This window comes from Pipistrellus kuhlii, unplaced genomic scaffold, assembly GCF_014108245.1.
Source record: "Pipistrellus kuhlii isolate mPipKuh1 unplaced genomic scaffold, mPipKuh1.p scaffold_m20_p_18, whole genome shotgun sequence".
In the NCBI taxonomy this organism is placed as follows: Eukaryota; Metazoa; Chordata; class Mammalia; order Chiroptera; family Vespertilionidae; genus Pipistrellus; species Pipistrellus kuhlii.
The window spans coordinates 7945538-7962825 of NW_023425493.1; the positions used below are offsets into that span (position 1 = coordinate 7945538).

At 48.7% G+C, this 17288-nt stretch overlaps 1 protein-coding gene and 1 pseudogene across 1 annotated transcript; one reads left to right on the forward strand and one right to left on the reverse strand.

Annotated features, from left to right (window-relative positions):
• Positions 1 to 2146: 2146 nt before the first annotated feature.
• Positions 2147 to 14065, reverse strand: FCAMR (Fc alpha and mu receptor). The gene is made up of 6 exons (XM_045583079.1): positions 13710 to 14065; positions 10803 to 10863; positions 6528 to 6872; positions 4497 to 5253; positions 3531 to 3649; positions 2147 to 2498 (listed from the first exon to the last, which is right to left on the reverse strand). The coding sequence occupies exons 1-6, from the start codon at positions 13746 to 13748 to the stop codon at positions 2332 to 2334; spliced, it is 1488 nt and encodes a 495-aa protein (XP_045439035.1). The 5' UTR covers positions 13749 to 14065; the 3' UTR covers positions 2147 to 2331.
• On the forward strand, positions 2962 to 3106 carry LOC118721797 (annotated as a pseudogene).
• Positions 14066 to 17288: the final 3223 nt, after the last annotated feature.

A 17288-nucleotide genomic window follows, 5' to 3' on the forward strand; every position in this document is an offset into this window, starting at 1 on the left:
AAAAAAATAAAAAAAATAAAATTTCTTTTGAGAGCCAACTTTTTTAAACTTAAACTTCTTCTAATGCCACTTCTTCAAAATAGACTCACCTAGGCCGTTGTATTTTGTGGAAGAGCCACACTCAAGGGGCCAAAGAGCTGCATGTGGCTTGTGAGCCACAGTTTACCAACCATGGCCCTAACCCATTTCACCCAGCTCCACAATCCCCTCCCTTCTGACAGCTGTACAAAATAGTTTTTGCAGATCCCTGCTTTAGTGCATTAAGCTTTCCCTCAAAAGGGGTGATCTGAGGAACCCAGTTTTGTAAGATTACTTCTTCAAAATGCAACAGTCCAACATGTTGGGGAAACAGACATAATGTTCCCACCTCCTGGGGCTATTCCCAATGCTCTTTAGGGTATTAGAAGCTCTAAAAAAAAAAAAAAAAAAAAAAAATCCCATGCAGAAGAAACTGTTTATTGTTTAACTCTCATTTGCCAAACTTCTTTGAGTTACCAAATCTGCCTTTCCTCAGAACACCTCTTAACAATCCTGAGGAGCTAGCATTCTGTAGAATGCCCGATAAATGCTACTGGTAATTAGGTAAAATGATTTTATATAACCTGGTTCTCAGCCCATCCCTGCCTCTAACGAGCTAAGTGACCTTGGCTGAATTACATATCCATCGGGGCCTGCTTCCTCATTGGCTGAGTAGGATAATGTTGGCTGTTATATCTCTTTTACAGTTTTTTTTAAAGCAAGTCACTGAGATAGTGTGCATGAGAATGGCCTGGAACAACACAACTTGGTGTAATTGATTTTTTGATTAGTTTTGTTTTGAATATTGTTAATAATGGTGATAGTGGAGACAGCAAGAGATCAAGGTCCTGAGTTCCCTTTTCTGGTCCTCACTCTGCTATTACTAACTGGGTTAACTGAGTAACTTTAAACAAGTTCCTTCCCCCACAGGGCTTCAGTTAGCCCCCATGAGGTTGAGGGTTTTAGAGAGGTTAATCTCTAAGAATCTATTAGCTTTGAAATTCAATAATTCCCTTTGGTTACATGCATACAATTTCCCTACTTATCCAGAACAATGGGTCTCTCTCTTTCACAAACCAGGAAGACAGCATCTCCTTGGTTTTCTTAAGAAGGTGTCCGGGTTCAGACTCAGCTATGAGAAGGTATTAATAAAAGGTCTCTGGTGCCACTGACAGCTTAGGAAGCAGGGCTAAAGCTTCTGGGAATGTCTACCTAACAATTCTCACTCTCTACCAGAGTCTTTCTTTCCCTTCTCTTCAATTGCCCAGACATGAAGCTCAGGCAGCTGGTTAACAGATATGGCAAAATAAAAAAGCAGTGGTAACTCCTGCAAAGACAGTGGGACCAAGGGTGGAGCAAAAGTCTCTCCATAGGCATGAGATGAAGTGGTTAGAAAAGCAGAATTCACATAAATTCCATTTGACCACTCTTTTTCTTACCCCGGCCCCCCTCAACCATTTTCTAGCTCCATCAACATCCTTGCTATCAAGGGTTTAGAAGCAGCTGAACAAGAGAGGCTTTGTGAAGAAGGTGAGAATCTACTGAAAAATACCCTCCTCCTCCACGAATTTAGGAAAATCCCAGAAAATCTTGCCTGGGTCAAATAGTCTACAGCATGATGAGTATGGGGCCAACTGGGAAGAGATGATTTGAGGACTGGCTGTCCTTTTGGTCTCTTTGTAAAAACCACAAGGGCACTCCTGAAATTAGGGACAGTCAGACCATCTGCATGAGTAGGGTCCCCAGAGGCCACTGAGATTCATGCCCTTGCAGTCAGCCATTCAGTCACAAATATTTATGGGGGGCCCTACTGGAATGGAAGTTCTCTGAAGGCATTGTGAGATAAAACACAGTTACTGTCCTAAAAGAACTTAGAATTTATTTGAAAAAACAAGGCTAGTATACAATACATGAATATAATTCAATGTGTGCAGCAGGCTGAATGCTAACAGACGTCAGAAAAGAGGGCAACTGCCATGGGCTAGATGTGACGGTTGAAAATTTGTAATTCCTCACACTGATTGATGAAAACCTCTTATATTTTGAAACCTTCAAGAATGGAAATTTCACATTTTTCCTAGGTGACCTCCACCAGTGTTTAATAAATCCTTTCTTGAAGCCTTCTTTGAGTCATACTGTCATCTTTGACTGTGGCCAATTTGTGACCTTTATAGGTCTCAGCCTTTGTTTTCCCAATGGAAGGCCAGCTCCATTCACTTCCTTTTGTACTGGTGAAGGAAGGATGAGAAGGGGTCATGGTGTTTGATCCTGGTTCTCCCTCCATGGTGATCAAGAAGCTTATCCTTCCATTCCTCAGGGTCCAGGGTCCCTCTCTGGGACCATCATGGTGGCATGGGCAGGAGAAGAATCCTCTTGGAGTATCTTCCTTTCCACATGGGGCAGCTGATCTGGCTGGAGGCTCAGCTCCAGCAAATGTGTCATCTGAATCAAGGTGACTCTTGCTTTTTCTGTCTCCTGAGCTGCACAGACAAAGCACACTGTGAGGGTAGTGGGCACTGAATTTGATTCCTCAAGAATCACCCCCATCCACCATAAGCCTTCAAGAGCTTCCTGAACCCTTAGGTCAACACAAATTGGGTCTGAGAATCTTAGCTTCCTCTACTCGCTCCCCCAAAATTTTACCCTTCTTCACCAGATTTAAACACCATGGGGGGTTTAAACTCACTTTAGCAATATTTAAACCTGATAATGTTGCTGTAAGAGACTTTCAGCTGAGCCATGTTAAGGGTGCAAATATAGTCTGGTCTCACATCTGAGCTCTGCACTCTTGCTATCTGCTGCTGGGGTTGCTCATGTGGTTCATACGTCTATGGTTGACATAGGTCGTGCCATCTTCAGAAAAGCTTCTCCTTAAGTTCTGGGATGCAACTGAGATATAAGGTCAAAGATGATTTTCCTGTCTGATAAAGAAACCAAGGCCAAAACCTCTGGCAATGGGCAAGGAGACACCTGATTGGTGGTGTTACTCTTATATCAATCAGGGGCAAAGCAGATGTACAGATCTTAGTTCATCCTAGCTTGATGTCTGTGTTGGTGGCCAGAGCTGTTTCATGCCTGAGGCACATTAATAAATAATAAATAATAAATAATAAATAATAAATAATAAATAATAAATAATAAATAATAAATAAATTATATGTATATTAGAGACCCAATGCATGAAATTCATGCAAGAGTAGGCCTTCCTCCCCCTGGCTGCTGGCATCAGCTTCCCTCTGGCACCCAGGACCTGGGCTTCCCTCACAGCCCCAGCTTTGTCCGGAAGGATGTCCAGAAAGCCTTCCTATCTAATTAGCATACCATGCTTTTTTAAATTATTATTATAGATATAGGAAACCAAGGACAAGAATGGTTAAATGGCTTAGGCTAGAATTTACCACTTTTACATCTAGAAGTCCTGGCACCAGCTTTGACCCAACCCAGTCCTGAGGGTGTCAGATGGGAACAAGCCCCCTCCTCCCCAGCCTTGAGGTTATTTAAACTCAACTCACAAGTCCTCTTTCTCCACAGCTTCCTTTGCAATAGAAAAAGAGCCACAAGCGCAAGTGGGCACAGCACCGCGGAGACAGAAGTCAGCATCCGAGAGATGTTTTTCTCTTCTGGAGAAGCACTGGAATGCAAGTAGCAGGGGTAGGGAGGGGAAGAGCACCAGACATGTGAGGTTAGAGCTGAATAAGAGACCATTTTATGGGTAAGAAGCTGAGGCCAAGATGAGTTGGCTGCCCTCATTCCCACGGCGGGTTAGTAGCAGAACTGGGACCAGAAGTTCTGTCCTCAAGTACCCGAGCCCTGATTCCTTTTCCCAACTCCCCCACCCATGTGTGGGCTCCTTTACTGAGCTATAGTGGGAAAGAGGACTGGGTGAGAGTTAGGGAATCCACCTTTGGCATTTGGTTCTGCCACAATCTTTCCTTGTGGTTTCAGCAAGTCATCTCCTCTCTCTGGAGCTGTTGTTCCTCACCTTTAAAAAAAAAAAGTCCCACCCTGGTATGTGTGGCTAAGTTGGTTGGGCTTTGTCCTATGCACCAGGAGGTTGCTGGTTCAATTCCCAGTCAAGGCCACATGCCAGGGCTGTGGCCTTGATCCCTGATAATGAGTGTGCAGGAGGCAGCCAATTGATGTTTTTCTCTCACTCAATGTTTCTCTCTCTCTCTCTCTCCCTCTCTTTTCCTCTCTTTCTAAAAATCAAAACAAAAAATAAATAAAAACTAAAATATATATAAAAATAAACTTTAAAAGTTCCAAAGGTTCCATTGTTTAGATTTTTCTTGAAAATACTAATGGACCTTGAATGAGGAAGGAGGGATGATTTTATGTCCCTTGCCCTTTACTGTCTGTGGTTACAAAAGGAAAGAAGTGAGTAGATGGAGAGGGCACAGAAGTCAGCTTACTGAGGGGTGCACCAGAGGAAAGGGCAGATGTGGAACCTCAGCTGACAGAAGGGCCTGGGGCTTTACCTCTTCATGGAGGACCCCTTCCCTCGAGGCCTTAGGGGTCCTGCTACCAGGTCCTGGCTTGGTGCTGTTTGGGGACCACTGCCTCCGGCAGGCATGTCTAGGTCCCCTTCAGTACTCCCTTCGGCAGATGACATCTCTGTGCTGCTGGGCCCCAAGGCCCACACACCTGCAGCTCCAGTAGTTCCTTCAATGGAGCCCAGGGCTTGTGGCGTAGAAACCAAGCTTGCTTCTTGGTGGGTTTCCCACACCCATTTTTCTGAGGCCAGTGTTGATTGCCTGATGGTCTTTATGGCTGTCCAGTCTGTAGCCAGGGCTATTCTGACCCTTTCTGCTTCCTCTCTTGGCCTATTGGCCTCAGTGGTTATCTCTCTCCCCTTCTCTTTGGCCCCAGCTCTGTTTGTTGCTGAGCTCCCGGTGCCCCACAGCCAATCATGTTCTGCTGTATCGGGCATCCCTCCAACTGCTGAAGCTGGACTCTCCGGAACAGGGATGGTGGCCCAGCTGGAACTTTCTACCTGGCTAACTGTCCCTGCAGCCACCAACCCAGGGGTTCCTGGTGTTTGCATTCCCTTAGCTGAAGCTGTTGTTTTGCTGGTTTCTGGAGTCAGAGCAACTCTGTCCCATTCTATCCCCTGCCTTTCTATAGTCTGGGTGATTCCTGGGGCCCATTTGTTGGCCGCTGGAGAGGCTGTTCTGAAGAATCTCCTGATGAGCTCACTGGCAGCTGATGTCGCTCTGGGACTGGGGCTGGGAGGGCCTGTGTGAAGAGCAGAGGGAAATATGAGAAGGCTACTTGCTGCCACCGAGTTTAGCAAACTATGCCACACTTAAGGTATTCGCTACATGCAATGCAACCTTGCGAAGTGATACGGTCTTTGGTCAATGTGTTAAATAAAATTAAAATTTGAGAAACCAGATGTATTCTCCAATCTGTTGCAAATATAGACATTTGATGGTCCTATCTCCCTTTTTCTGCCCACAGAGTCTCTAACCAAGCTGTTGGGGCCCGTGTGCTACTCCATTTCCCAGAGGCCCACAGCCCAGCATGTACTCTTGTCAAATAAGAAAAAAAGTCACAGTGGAGCAGTGGAGCAGCCAGTCTCAGCAGGTGGTTAGATCACAAGTGACACCTAATAAATAAAACAAGTCCATGAGCACCGTTCACTGACACACTACCTTTCCTGTAGACTGGCTGTCACAGCCTTCCTCAGACTCTGGGTTCCTGGCTCGGGGTCAGGTCTCCAGAGACCGCCATGTAGGGCATGGACCTGGTACACCACAGCCGTAAGCAGTTGCATTATCCAATTCATTACTTTCTTGGAACTCTCCCTGAATGTACAGGCCACACATTGGGGGGTTGGAAGGGTATGTGTGAGAGGAGTGGATAGCCAACATGCATCCAGGTGGGCAATTCTCCCTGACATCTGCCTTCCTTCTGATGGTAGTTTCCTTAGAGATGAAGCCTTCTTCTCAAAGTCTTTCCCTCATCACAGTCTCATGGTTAAAGCCCCCTGGGACCGCTTCCTTCCCTTACACCTGTTTCCTGGCACCCGCTTCGTCAACCTGTGTGGAGTGCAGCTACAGTGTTTGGACAGGTTCAAGCCTCGGACTAATGAGAGGGCACAAGTCCTCTCGTGGCACGTGTAAGTCCCAGCTTGGAAGGCAGAGCTCTCCCAGCACAATGATAGCCAACAGCTATGGTTGTCAGCTTGAACCTGTGGTCTGAACACGTGGCCCCACGTGCCTGAGTGATAGAGGCTGCAAGTAAACAAAGCTTGATCAGGTGCATGCAGTTGAGTAGGATTGAAACCCAGGAGAACGCTGTAAACATCTTGACCACACCCTTACTTTGCCTCGTGGCACCTGCTATACAATAAAGATACAGCTTGTAGGCGCTGGTCGCTGTCTCTCAGAGAAAGTGTCCCACTGAGACCCAGCTTTCATTCTCTTGTCTGTCTTTTCTAAGCCTTTCAGCCTCCCCCGTTCAGGGTCACCGTTGGCCGTGTCGACGTGGCACAAACTTTGACTCACCCATACCTGCAGAGATGGCCAGGTTCATGCTCAAGAACATCATATTGTTCCCGTTTCCGATACCACAGCGGTAGGACCCCACATCTTCCGGGGACAGCTGGGTCAGCCTCACCACAAACAAGCCGCTGTGCGGGAAGTCTGCCAGAGCCACACGGCCACCGTAGTGAGCGTGCGTGTAGTGGTTGGTGGACACGATGGTGTGGCAGAGCCACGTCAGGGGGCTGAGGCGGCACCAGTACTTCCGCTGGTGCCTGTTGATGGATGTGGGGGTGTAATGACACTGGATGGTGACAGCGCCCCCAGGGTCCCCAGACACCAGCCTCGGGCCCTTCAGCGCGTTGGCAGCTGCAGGCAGAGAAAGCAAAGTGTCAGGAGAGGGAGTGTTGTGTCGAATCCAGCTCCACACAATGTCAAAATTAGGGAGCAGGTGAGAAAATGCCTCCTTCAAAGTGAGGCAAGAAGAATCAATATAGAAACATCAGAACTTAGCCCCTGAATGAAGAGTAGTCTCAATATATGGAATGAAGCTACATCCAAGGCCCCATCTGAGAAATGAGCATGGAAAAAGCACCTTAGCCACGACTTAGCCCACACTCCTCAGGCGCCAGGTGTTCCCACACGAGTCCATGCAGGGCCTGGCTTCCTTTCGCTGGGCTCGGATGCAGATGTTTAAAAGGCTGCCATCTGAGCATGCGTAAGAGGGCAGAGGGAACATCTGGTAGACGACTGTGGTGTATTTGCATGAAATGTAAAGAGAAATGTTCAATAGTAAGAACAGATCAGCGTGCTTTCTGCTGAAACTGGGGTGGGGGTTGGGAGCAGGGAGGGGACTGAAATATAAGAATTCTAGGCTGCATGGGGGTCTATCCCCAGACCAGGGTTTGCAAAAGTGTTCACACTGGCCACCTTTTTGGGGAAATGGACACAAGCACGTGCCATGTCAAGGCCCAGAGGCCGGTATTGTGACTACGTTTGCTTTGGCAACAGGTGTAAACCCCAGTTGAATCACAGTAGGTGGCCTGTTTATTGAATGCCTTAAACTTGATCGGTGCCAGCAGAAACAATGTTTATCCTTTCTCTTTCTGCCTGTTCATCCTTGCTCTGTGGACTTCTCTGCTCCCTGATACAATCGCAGGCATGCTTTCACACACCATGGCTTTCAGTCTCACCTCGGTATGAAAAAGCCAGCCTAGACTGCATGCATATGTAAAATCATGGAACCAGTCCAGTCAAGACTGTTTCCACCTCCACTCTCTGACCCAACTGAAGCTGTTGTCTTTCTTTCTCCCAATTAGGTTTGGAGGCCTACGTGGAGGAAGGGGAGGGACCTTTGGGGGTTTCTTGCTTTGCTCTACTCCTTCCTTTACCCCATCTGCTCTTTGAGGCCCCTCTGGGAGTGGATATGGAGGAGAGCAAAGAGAGGGGCAGTATGGTCTGCTCTGGTGCCCTGTGGACATGCAGATGGCCAGAGCAGATTCCTTCTCTGCTGCCTCTCAGATGTGTCCATGCCTCTGGCTGCAGTCCCTTCCTTGTCAGAACTGCCTTTCCTGCTGGCCTCCTGGGACTTCCCTACCTCCAAACTTATGACTTCTGGCCATCACCTGTGGCATGTTGTGGTCACAGTGTCCTCTGGGTGGCCCTCTTGGTGGAGGCCCCAAGCCAGGTCCTTTCTGTAGGTCCCATGTTTGCTCACAGGAAGCACACCTTTGTCCTGCTGTCACAGCAAACTTGGGCATACAGCAAACTTGTTGAGCGCCTTTCTAGAAGTCCCTTCGAACCTGGCTTAACATGGGTCCCACAGTGAGCTCTTCTCCCTCGGATGGTCGGCTACTGTGGAAACAGCCAGCTTTGCAGTCTCTCTCCACATTCCTTCACAGTGGTTCAACATCTATCCATTGATTCTATGTCTTTAGTACCTCTGACCCAAGAAAGTTCAGTTTAACATCCTATTGTGAGGACCGGCTATATAATTTGCAGGGCCCATTGTGAAATGGAAATACAAGATCCCTTGTTCAGAAATGGCAGGGTCCCAATAAAGCAGGCCCTGTTCGTTGCATGTGTCTTGAGGAATAGTTACAGGAAGAGTCAAAGTCATAAATGCTATGGACGTACCAACAGCCAGTGTAGGTTTAACTAAATGACCAAATATCAACTATGCCCCTATTAATAAAATTAAATAGCAATTTACCATTAGGAGGCAAAAAAATTCACAATTGCAAACAAGGATCTTCTCAGGACAAGAGTAATGGTGCCCTGATAGAGGGCTTCTCCCCAGATTTCAGGAACTCTCATGATCAACACGTGGCATGTGTGAGAGGCGCTCTGCCCTGTCAATCAGCAGGCTGGGACGGTCCAACTTTCCTGTGGGAGGCTGATTAACAATCCTGAATCAACTTGGCAATGCACATTTTTCTTTCAATAATACTACTGAATTCTGCTGGCCCTTAACTCATGTGGTAGATTACTGATGAGTAGCTCTTAGTTGTCTATAATTAAGGTATTTGGGGTTTTCTTATTGGTCACCTGTGAAAATTAAAGAAAGGGCTAGTGTTTCAGTAGGAGTGGGATGCCCATGTGGGGTCCCTGATGCAACTCTTTGCCCTTCAGAGGCAGAGGGGCCCTGCTCTCTCTCAACCACCATTTCCCAGCAGTTGTCCGTACCTGTGGCTTCTACTAGGGAGGGTGAGTGAGGCCTGCAGTTGGAGGGAGGCCCTGGACTGAGCAAAACTTGGCCTGAGAAGATGCAAGAGGTCGGTGGGGTTATCCTTGCCCTGGCTCTCTCCCACCAACAAAGGTGTGAGAAACGTGTGTGTGTGTGTGTGTGTGTGTGTGTGTGTGTGTCCTTGGCCAGGAGGTGGAGCCTGGAGGGAAGAGAGCCAACCCACAGCCATCTGTGACAGAAGTCTTCTGTGTGAAGGGCCACAGCACAGGGAGGAGATGGGCCAGCAGGGGCCATGTAAGGGTCCACAGAGGCACCTACAGGAGGAAGGGTCAGCTCTAACCCCCTGCCAGGCCGTCCCATCACTAGAGTCCCTGCCTCTGCCTCTCCTCCCTTCTGCCACTGTGACCCTGGTAAGGTCCAAATGGCAGCTGACAAGATAAGGGGGAAGGGGAGGGGAAGAGAAAAGGTTGCCACCACAGCCCCCTTTCTGCCTTTCTGACCGAAGACCTTGAGTACATGAGGGGCCATGTCTCTGAATGAAGATTAAAATGCTGACCAAAATATCTAGCTGGACACTTAAAATGATTACTTTAGCATGTTTGAAACTTAAAGGAATTAAATTAGGACTAGTATCTACATGTCAGCAGAAAAATCATGAGTTTTCATTTAGGGACATGAGGAGTCAGTTCCTAGTGATAAATTAAAGGGAGCAGTGAGAGATTAAAGAAATGGTATGATTTATCAGAGAATTATTGCTCAGATATTAGCTACCTTTGATTCATTAAAACTCTGATTTGTTTATAAGCCAAAAACATTGTTAATTTTTTTTTTTTTTGCATTACCATAACATTTTCATTTCACTCATTCACTTGCTAGCAATTTGTTAAGTATCTACTTTGGGCCAGGTTCTAGGTACCAGACACTCTAGGCACGTACTTACTACATTCCTTAATGGCCCTCTGGCCATCAAATAAAGTCCAGAGACCACAGCATGACAACAGGTCATTCATCATCTGAGCCTGATCTGTACCTGGCCAGCCTCACATCACCACCTGCTAGCACCTGTAGGGCAGGGACCCTGCCTTTCTTCCATTTGTCTCTCGTGTCTGGCACATGGCAGGCTCTCTGTAAATACTACATATTGACTAAGTGAGTATTTGCATAGATACCATTTTTATTTATCTAGATTTTTTATAGACTCTTTTCAAGTAGGACAGGGTCTTTTTCTTTATGTCTCTTGTACTGGGCCTGATTGTAGAGTAAGTGCTAGTCTTTTTTGCACACCCTGGATCCTTGATCTTGCAAATGCAGCTGACTTCCAGACATTAAGTTGAATGGAAGAGGGCAGAGAGTAGGGAACATCAGAACAATGAATATTCTGGAAGCCATCAAAGTAAGCATGTGCCTTCTCCTGTGAGCTCTTGGCTTCCTCACTCCCCCGGACCTCAGATCTGACCACTCCTTGGTCCTGCCACATGGCCTTGGATGCCAGGAGGGAAAGCCATGGCTGTGCCCTGACTGCCGAGGGCCGAGGTGCCCTCTAGGAGTCTCTGTAGCCTGGAAGGCTCGGGTCTGGCTTTGCAAGCTCTGCCCCTGGGCTGTTCAGAACTCACCTTGCAGCAGGCACAGTATGAGGACCACCAGCATTTCCCATCCTGCCCTCTGGTTGGTGACCTGCAAAAAACACTACATGAAGCAATGAAGTCGGCTGAGAAGGAGAAAGAGGGGAGCTGGGGTGAGCAGCAGTGGGCCTGGGTTTGGCACCTCTGGCTTTGGGGGCTCGGTCTGCTCCGTGTGGGCTGGATGGACATCTCTAAGAGCAAGACAGGGGCCACCCTCTTTGAGAAAAGCTGGAGCCCATCTTCACACTCCCAAGCATGTGTGCTTGGCCTGGGCCATTGCCACCAAGGCTACCATTTCCCCACTTGGCCATTTCTGTGTTCAGAAGAGGCGAAAGGCCCTCTGTGGCATTCCACCCTCTGCACCCTCTTGGCAGTGGGAGCTCTGGGTGTGGGGAGCTCTGAGTTCAGGGAGCATGGTGCAGGGGAAAGATTAATGCTGGAGGTTTAACCCTTAGTGGCCCTGTGGGACCTGGGCAAGCTTACTCTGTGCCAGCGACCGGTCTCCCCTCCAGGAACAGAGAGCACACACATGAGGTTGTTACGGGACACCAATGAGATTGCCTTGGAAGTGCCAACAGTGAGCCTGCACAGAGCAGCTCCCTTCCCCCTCTCCTGCCCCCTTCTCTTTTGTGGAACAGATTTCTCATGGGAAACTTTCTGCTCCGCTGGTCGTGTGCCTCTGGTCAGTAACGAGGAGTTAAAAATGAATTCGCAGCCCAAGGATTGTCTGCACAAGGGTTCTAGAAAGCTCTCCCTGTCCCCCCATTCACTCCTATCTTCCCTGTGGAGTCTCCCATGGCCTGGGGTGCTCCTTGCAGACAGGGCTGGGTCTCCTCTGTCCTCCTCCAGGCTCTGAAGTGGGATCCAGCTCAGGTGCAGCTACTGTGAACAAGACCCGACCACTCTTGATAGACCGCATACTGGTCATGGCAATGCTCTCTTAGTGCCTGCTGATTCAGAACAGTGTACATCACACTTCTTTTGTACCCTCCGTAGGGTTTTCATGGATGCTTTTTGATGAAAAATGTGTTCTTTGAATCTAGCTACTGCCTGCAGCTACTGCAACCTACTGATAAAAATTAAGGCAAACTGCCCTGGGTGGTGTGGCTCAGTTGGTTAGAGCATCATCCCACATACTGAAAGGTTTCAGGTTCAGTCCTCAATTGGAGCACACACGGAAAACAACCAATAGATGTTCTCTCTCTGGGTAAGGATTTTAAAAACTGGCAAACTAAAGAGCCATTGTTTTCTCCTTCCTACTCTCACAGCCCACACTAATGCTAAGAACAGGCTTTGCAAGCCAGTGGTCTGGCCCAAGGGCAGGAGCCCCCTGTCCCCTTGCCCCGACCAAGCCGCTGAGCTACATGCGGTCACTGGCCAGTCCAGGACACAGGCTACAGGAGGAGAAAAGAGAATGGGAGAGAGGTGACAGGAAAAAAATCAGAGAAAATCAGAGCAGGGGGAGAGGAAAGGAAGGGTGGGAGTTGAAAGAAAAAAGAGGAGAGAATAGGAGAAAAGCAGAACCCTAGGTTTGCCCTGTAGCTGCAAATTGTCACAGCAGCTTGGCTCTGCCCAGCCACCTCCACCACAGCCTCTGCCGGCCTATCCTGGTAGAGCCCTGAGCGTGGTCGGTTTTGGAGAAGTCCAGGGGCTCCTCATACCCCCTCTGGGCCTCCCCTCAGCAGCTCCCCTGCCTTGGTCCCAGCCTTGGGCCTCCTCTGCCTCCCAGAGCTCTGACTTCCTGCCCTGGCCTGGAGGCTCCCCCAGGTGTCCCCACACCTAGTCCATTGTTTGCTTAATGTTCTCCGAGCTGAGCTCCGGCTCATTGGGGGCTGGCACCAGGCCCCAGGACCAGTTTCCCTAAAGAGCCAAGTGCTGACTCCACAGGCATTAAGGCCAATTTCTTCCGAGGCGCAGAGTCTCTGCCTCAGAGGGGCAATGAGGAAGCACAGCGTGGAGATTAAATGTCCCCGGGCAGTTATCAACCGTAATTGGAGGCTGCAGGATAACGCCGCATTCTGTCTTGGGCCCTGCCAATGACCTTCAGAAAGCCTTTCTCAGCGGGCGCGGGCCTGTTACAGAGCACGGCTTCTCAGGCCCCTAGGGATGCTCAGGGCCTCTCTTGTCCCGCGGTCCTGCTGGGAAGCGCCGCTAGCTCACCGTCAGCACAGGCTGGTGTATGGCCCCCAAATCCTACTGCCTCCTGAGAGCCATTCACTTAGCCTCCCAGCCCTGGGACAGCACACAAGGAAGGAGGGAGCCAGTGAGATGTTTTAATAGATAGAGGTGAACAGAACCAGGATTAAGTAGGGTCTGGCCACGGAATGGCCTAGACTCTAGCACATGTGTCAAACACAAGGCCCGCGGGCCAAATCCGTCCTGCTAGGCCTTGCAACGTGGCCCGCACCGCGCTGTCATCACTGCACTCTGCTGCGTTTCCATCACAATGACAGTTTATGACTGTTCAGTAAACCATTCGGCCCGCGATTTAGGCTGGATTTTAGATTTTGGCCCCTTCTCTGATTGAGTTCGACACCCCTACTCTAGAGCAATGCGCCTTCCGTCTCAGTCTCCGCTGCTGTAGTGGAAGAGCACTGATTGCAGGATCTCCAAGTTCCCTTGGGTTTCCAGCATTTGTTGGTTCTAAATGCTGCAAGGGCCCCCCACGGAATCAGGTTCTGGTGGGAGGGAGAGCGGGAGTGAGCAGAAGAGGAGGGGGAGGAGGAGAGGCTGAGCCCTAAACTCCAGAGTCTTCCCTGGCCTTCTTGGGGGCAGGGGGAGAAGATGGGGAGCCAGCTGCTCTGGGAAAAGCATTGACAGCCGCCTTCTGCAGCTCAGCACCAACGCTCCACACTCGGAGACTAGACCCCATTCTCTGGGGAGAAAGCCTCACCTCACCTTTTGTCCTCCAGGCACAGTGGGGGCCTCTGCATCCATCTCAGTCTAGAAACGAAGTCCACTTGGCTTTCCCTCTTTCTCTCTTTGAGATGCTGGTGGCTGGACCTCTTCTAGCTTCTTCTCTTCAGATCTGCGGACTGAGGAGGCAGCATGGGCTGGGAAGTGGCTGGAGGCAGCCCTAAGAATGGAGGTGCAAGCGCAGCTCTGCTCTCACCCCCATGGCCTCTCCAGGGGAGTCGAAGGGGCCAGGTCAGCTCGAAGGTCTTATCCCAGGAAGAGGGAGCCGGTCCTGGGCCCTGGTCTCACTGCCTCTGATTTCTGCAGAACTTTTCCTGGAGCAGTGATGGTCGTCTCAAAATAAAAAACACACTGGTCTTAGCCTTCCACCTGTCACCCCTCTAAGTCCCGGGTCCCAGACTTGTTAGGACGCTGCAGCTTAGCCAGCCCATTCCTGTGATGCAAACCCTCAGGCAGGAGAGAAAATTCAGGAGAGGAATTCCCCTGCTGACGGGGGCAGCTGGTGCCTTCGAGCTGACCTGGCCGCTTGGACTCCCCTGGAGAGGCCGTTTGGGTCACTGACTGCAGTCCAGCTGCTCGCTGGCAGTGACTAAGTCATCCCGGACAAAGCCCCACAGTGATTAGATGATCTCATGGACAGGGAACACTAAGTGTGGCTTGTCTAGCTGGATGACATGCTTGAAAACCCCCCGATATTTCCCTCTGGAAAGATTTTATGGGTTGGTTTTTGTCCCCTACGAGATGTGACCTGCCTACCCTGCTGGTTTTAAGCTGACCTCCCAGTGGCTGGCACAGCTCAAGCCCTCAACAGCCAAGGGCTCCTGGGATGGAGGTGCTGCGGCCTGTGGGTAAGGGCTCTCACCAGGACCTCGCAGACAATGTGGCACCCTTGGGCCAACCAGGAAGGACCCTTCTTCCTTAAGAAAAGCAACGTGAGCGGGTACATTGCCGCACAATTTAATAAGCACAGTGGCAGCGTGTACTCTACGCATTTCCCCATCCAGGTGGGAAGACAGGTTGGGATGGGGATTGGGTAGTGACTGAAAGCCAAAAGTGAGGGAAGGAGCAACTGCCCAGGACGCCTTGGCTGGGACGAGGTGGTCTCGTGCATGTGTGTGCCCGTGAGCGTGCACAGGTGCCCGTGCTACTGTCCCAGGGCCTGGCTAAGAATCTCAGTCTGGAGCTCGGCCTCCCATGGACATTAGGCCACAGCTAAGCCGTAAGTGGCATCCCCAGAGCGAGGCACGCTTGCACAGGACAGTCAGAGGCTGTCCTAGACCGGAATGACCCTGTGCAGGGGGGAGAAAGGCTTAAGGCCTGGCAAGCTGCACCCCTCCCAGCTCCTCGGGGAGCAGCCTGGCATTTCGGTTGATTGATCCCTGGGTTGATCACTAGACTTTGGAATCAGACTCCCTCCAAGTCAATATCGCAGCCCTCCCTTTTTACTGAGGCAGTGATATGCCTCCGATTGTTTACCCTCCCCGAGCCTTGTTTTCCTAATCTGTGAAACAAGACTCGATAGCGCGTACCTCATAAAGTTATTATGTGAGTAAGTGTGATAATCAGAAGGCATTAGCTGATAAAATGTAACAGTTGAGCTTTCAGCAGCAGGAAGCTGGTGTCTGTCTGGTAATGATCAAACCTTAAAAAAAAAAAAAAAAAAAAAAAAAAAAAAGTCCTTTTGCCCGGCCTGCATGGTTTGATGGTTTGAGTGGCGACCTATGAACCAAGAAGTAACGGTTCGATTCCTGGTCAGGGCACATGCCCGGGTGGTGGGCTCGATCCCCAGTGAGGGGTGTGCAAGAGGCAGCCCATCAATGATTCTCTTTCATCGTTGATGTTTCTCTCTCTCCCTCTCCCGTCCTCTTTGAAATCAACAGAAATATATATTTTTTAAAAGTCCTTCTGAAGGCGTTCCTCTGTTCAGAAGTCTGCCACTTTCTTACGTTTTTTTGTTCTTTTGCCATTTTGTTATTTTGGCATTTTGAAAGATTAAAAAGAAATCAACTAGGGATATGCCTGAGTTGATTTTGTATATTAAAATAAGTATTTATCAAATGTGTATTATCTTATAAACAATGTGGTCATTTTACATCCTTGAGGCTGTCTTTCCATTATGTTTACTTTTGGACACTTTGAAGAATACGGTAAAGGCTAGTTAGCTGTAAAGCACTGGGCCAGTTTCCAGGGCCGTGTCCCCGAGCCTGGAGCTTTAAGGGCTTCTTCTCCTGGGGCTGCATCTTGCCCAGCACAAAGCCACACGTGGCCTCTGTTTTGTTTTTATTTATTTTTAACCCTCACCCAAGGACATTTTTCACTGATTTTTAGAAAGAATAGAAGGAATGGGAGACAGAAACATCCATGTGAGAGAGACACTTCAATTGGTTATCTCCCACACATGGCTCAAGCCTGCAACCAAGGTACATGCCCTTGACTGGAATCGAACCTGGCACCTTTCAGTCCCAGGGCCGATGCTCTATCCACTGAGTTAAACCAGCCAGGGCTAGGTGGCCTCTTTACCAAGGCTCATTACACTGTGACCTCAGGCTCCAGGAAACGACTAAGTAATACTTAGACCAAATGTCAGATTTGGAAAGAGCTTTATCCACTCCCCATCCCAGTTTTAGCAAAAGATTTTACCTGCTAAATGGACACATAAGGGTAAAAATCAGCAAGCAGAACTAACCAATGCAATTAAAGCCCTTTATGGTATAAACAGTCCACATTGTTTATATTGATCCTTTTCCCGGTGAATAATTAAGAACAATGTACAGAGATGTGTTAAGCATCGATGTGGCTGGCACTCAAGGCTTACATTCCTCCTTATACATCATTGCAACGTTTCCTGCTTACTCTGCCCATACATTTGAGCTTTTTTCTACCCTTGTTATTTGCGGGAGTGACACACCCCTCTTCACAATTCCTCACCAAAGCTCTGGTCAGAATACCGAATGCAGAAGAAAACGCTGTCTAAAGACTCTTGGGTTACTACAAGTCCTACAAGTCTTGATCATTTATTTAGAAACTCCTAGAACAGTGGTCAGCAAACTCATTAGTCAACAGAGTACAACGTTGAAATTTCTTTTGAGAGTCAAATTTTTTAAACTTAAACTTCTTCTAACGCCACTTCTTCAAAATAGACTTGCCCAGGCCATGGTATTTTGTGAAAGAGCCACACTCAAGGGGCCAAAGAGCCGCATGTGGCTCGAGAGCCGCAGTTTTCTGACCACGGTCCTAGAAGAATGTAACTCTGACATTTACCACTCTTCCAAATGATAATAAAAGGAAGTATTTGTACAGCACAAATAAATATATTTCAGAGTTGCCCTCCCCCCTATGATTTCACTTTGTGAGGTTCAGTTGCCTGCAGTCAATTGTGGTCTAAAAAAAATGAAGTGGAAAATTTCAGAAATAAACAATTTATACTTTTAAATATATATATATATATATATTGATCTCAGAGGGGAAGGTTGAGGGAGAGAAAGATAGAAACACCAATGATGAGAGAGAATCATTAATTGGCTGCCTCCTACACGCCCCCCACTGGGGATCCAGCGCATA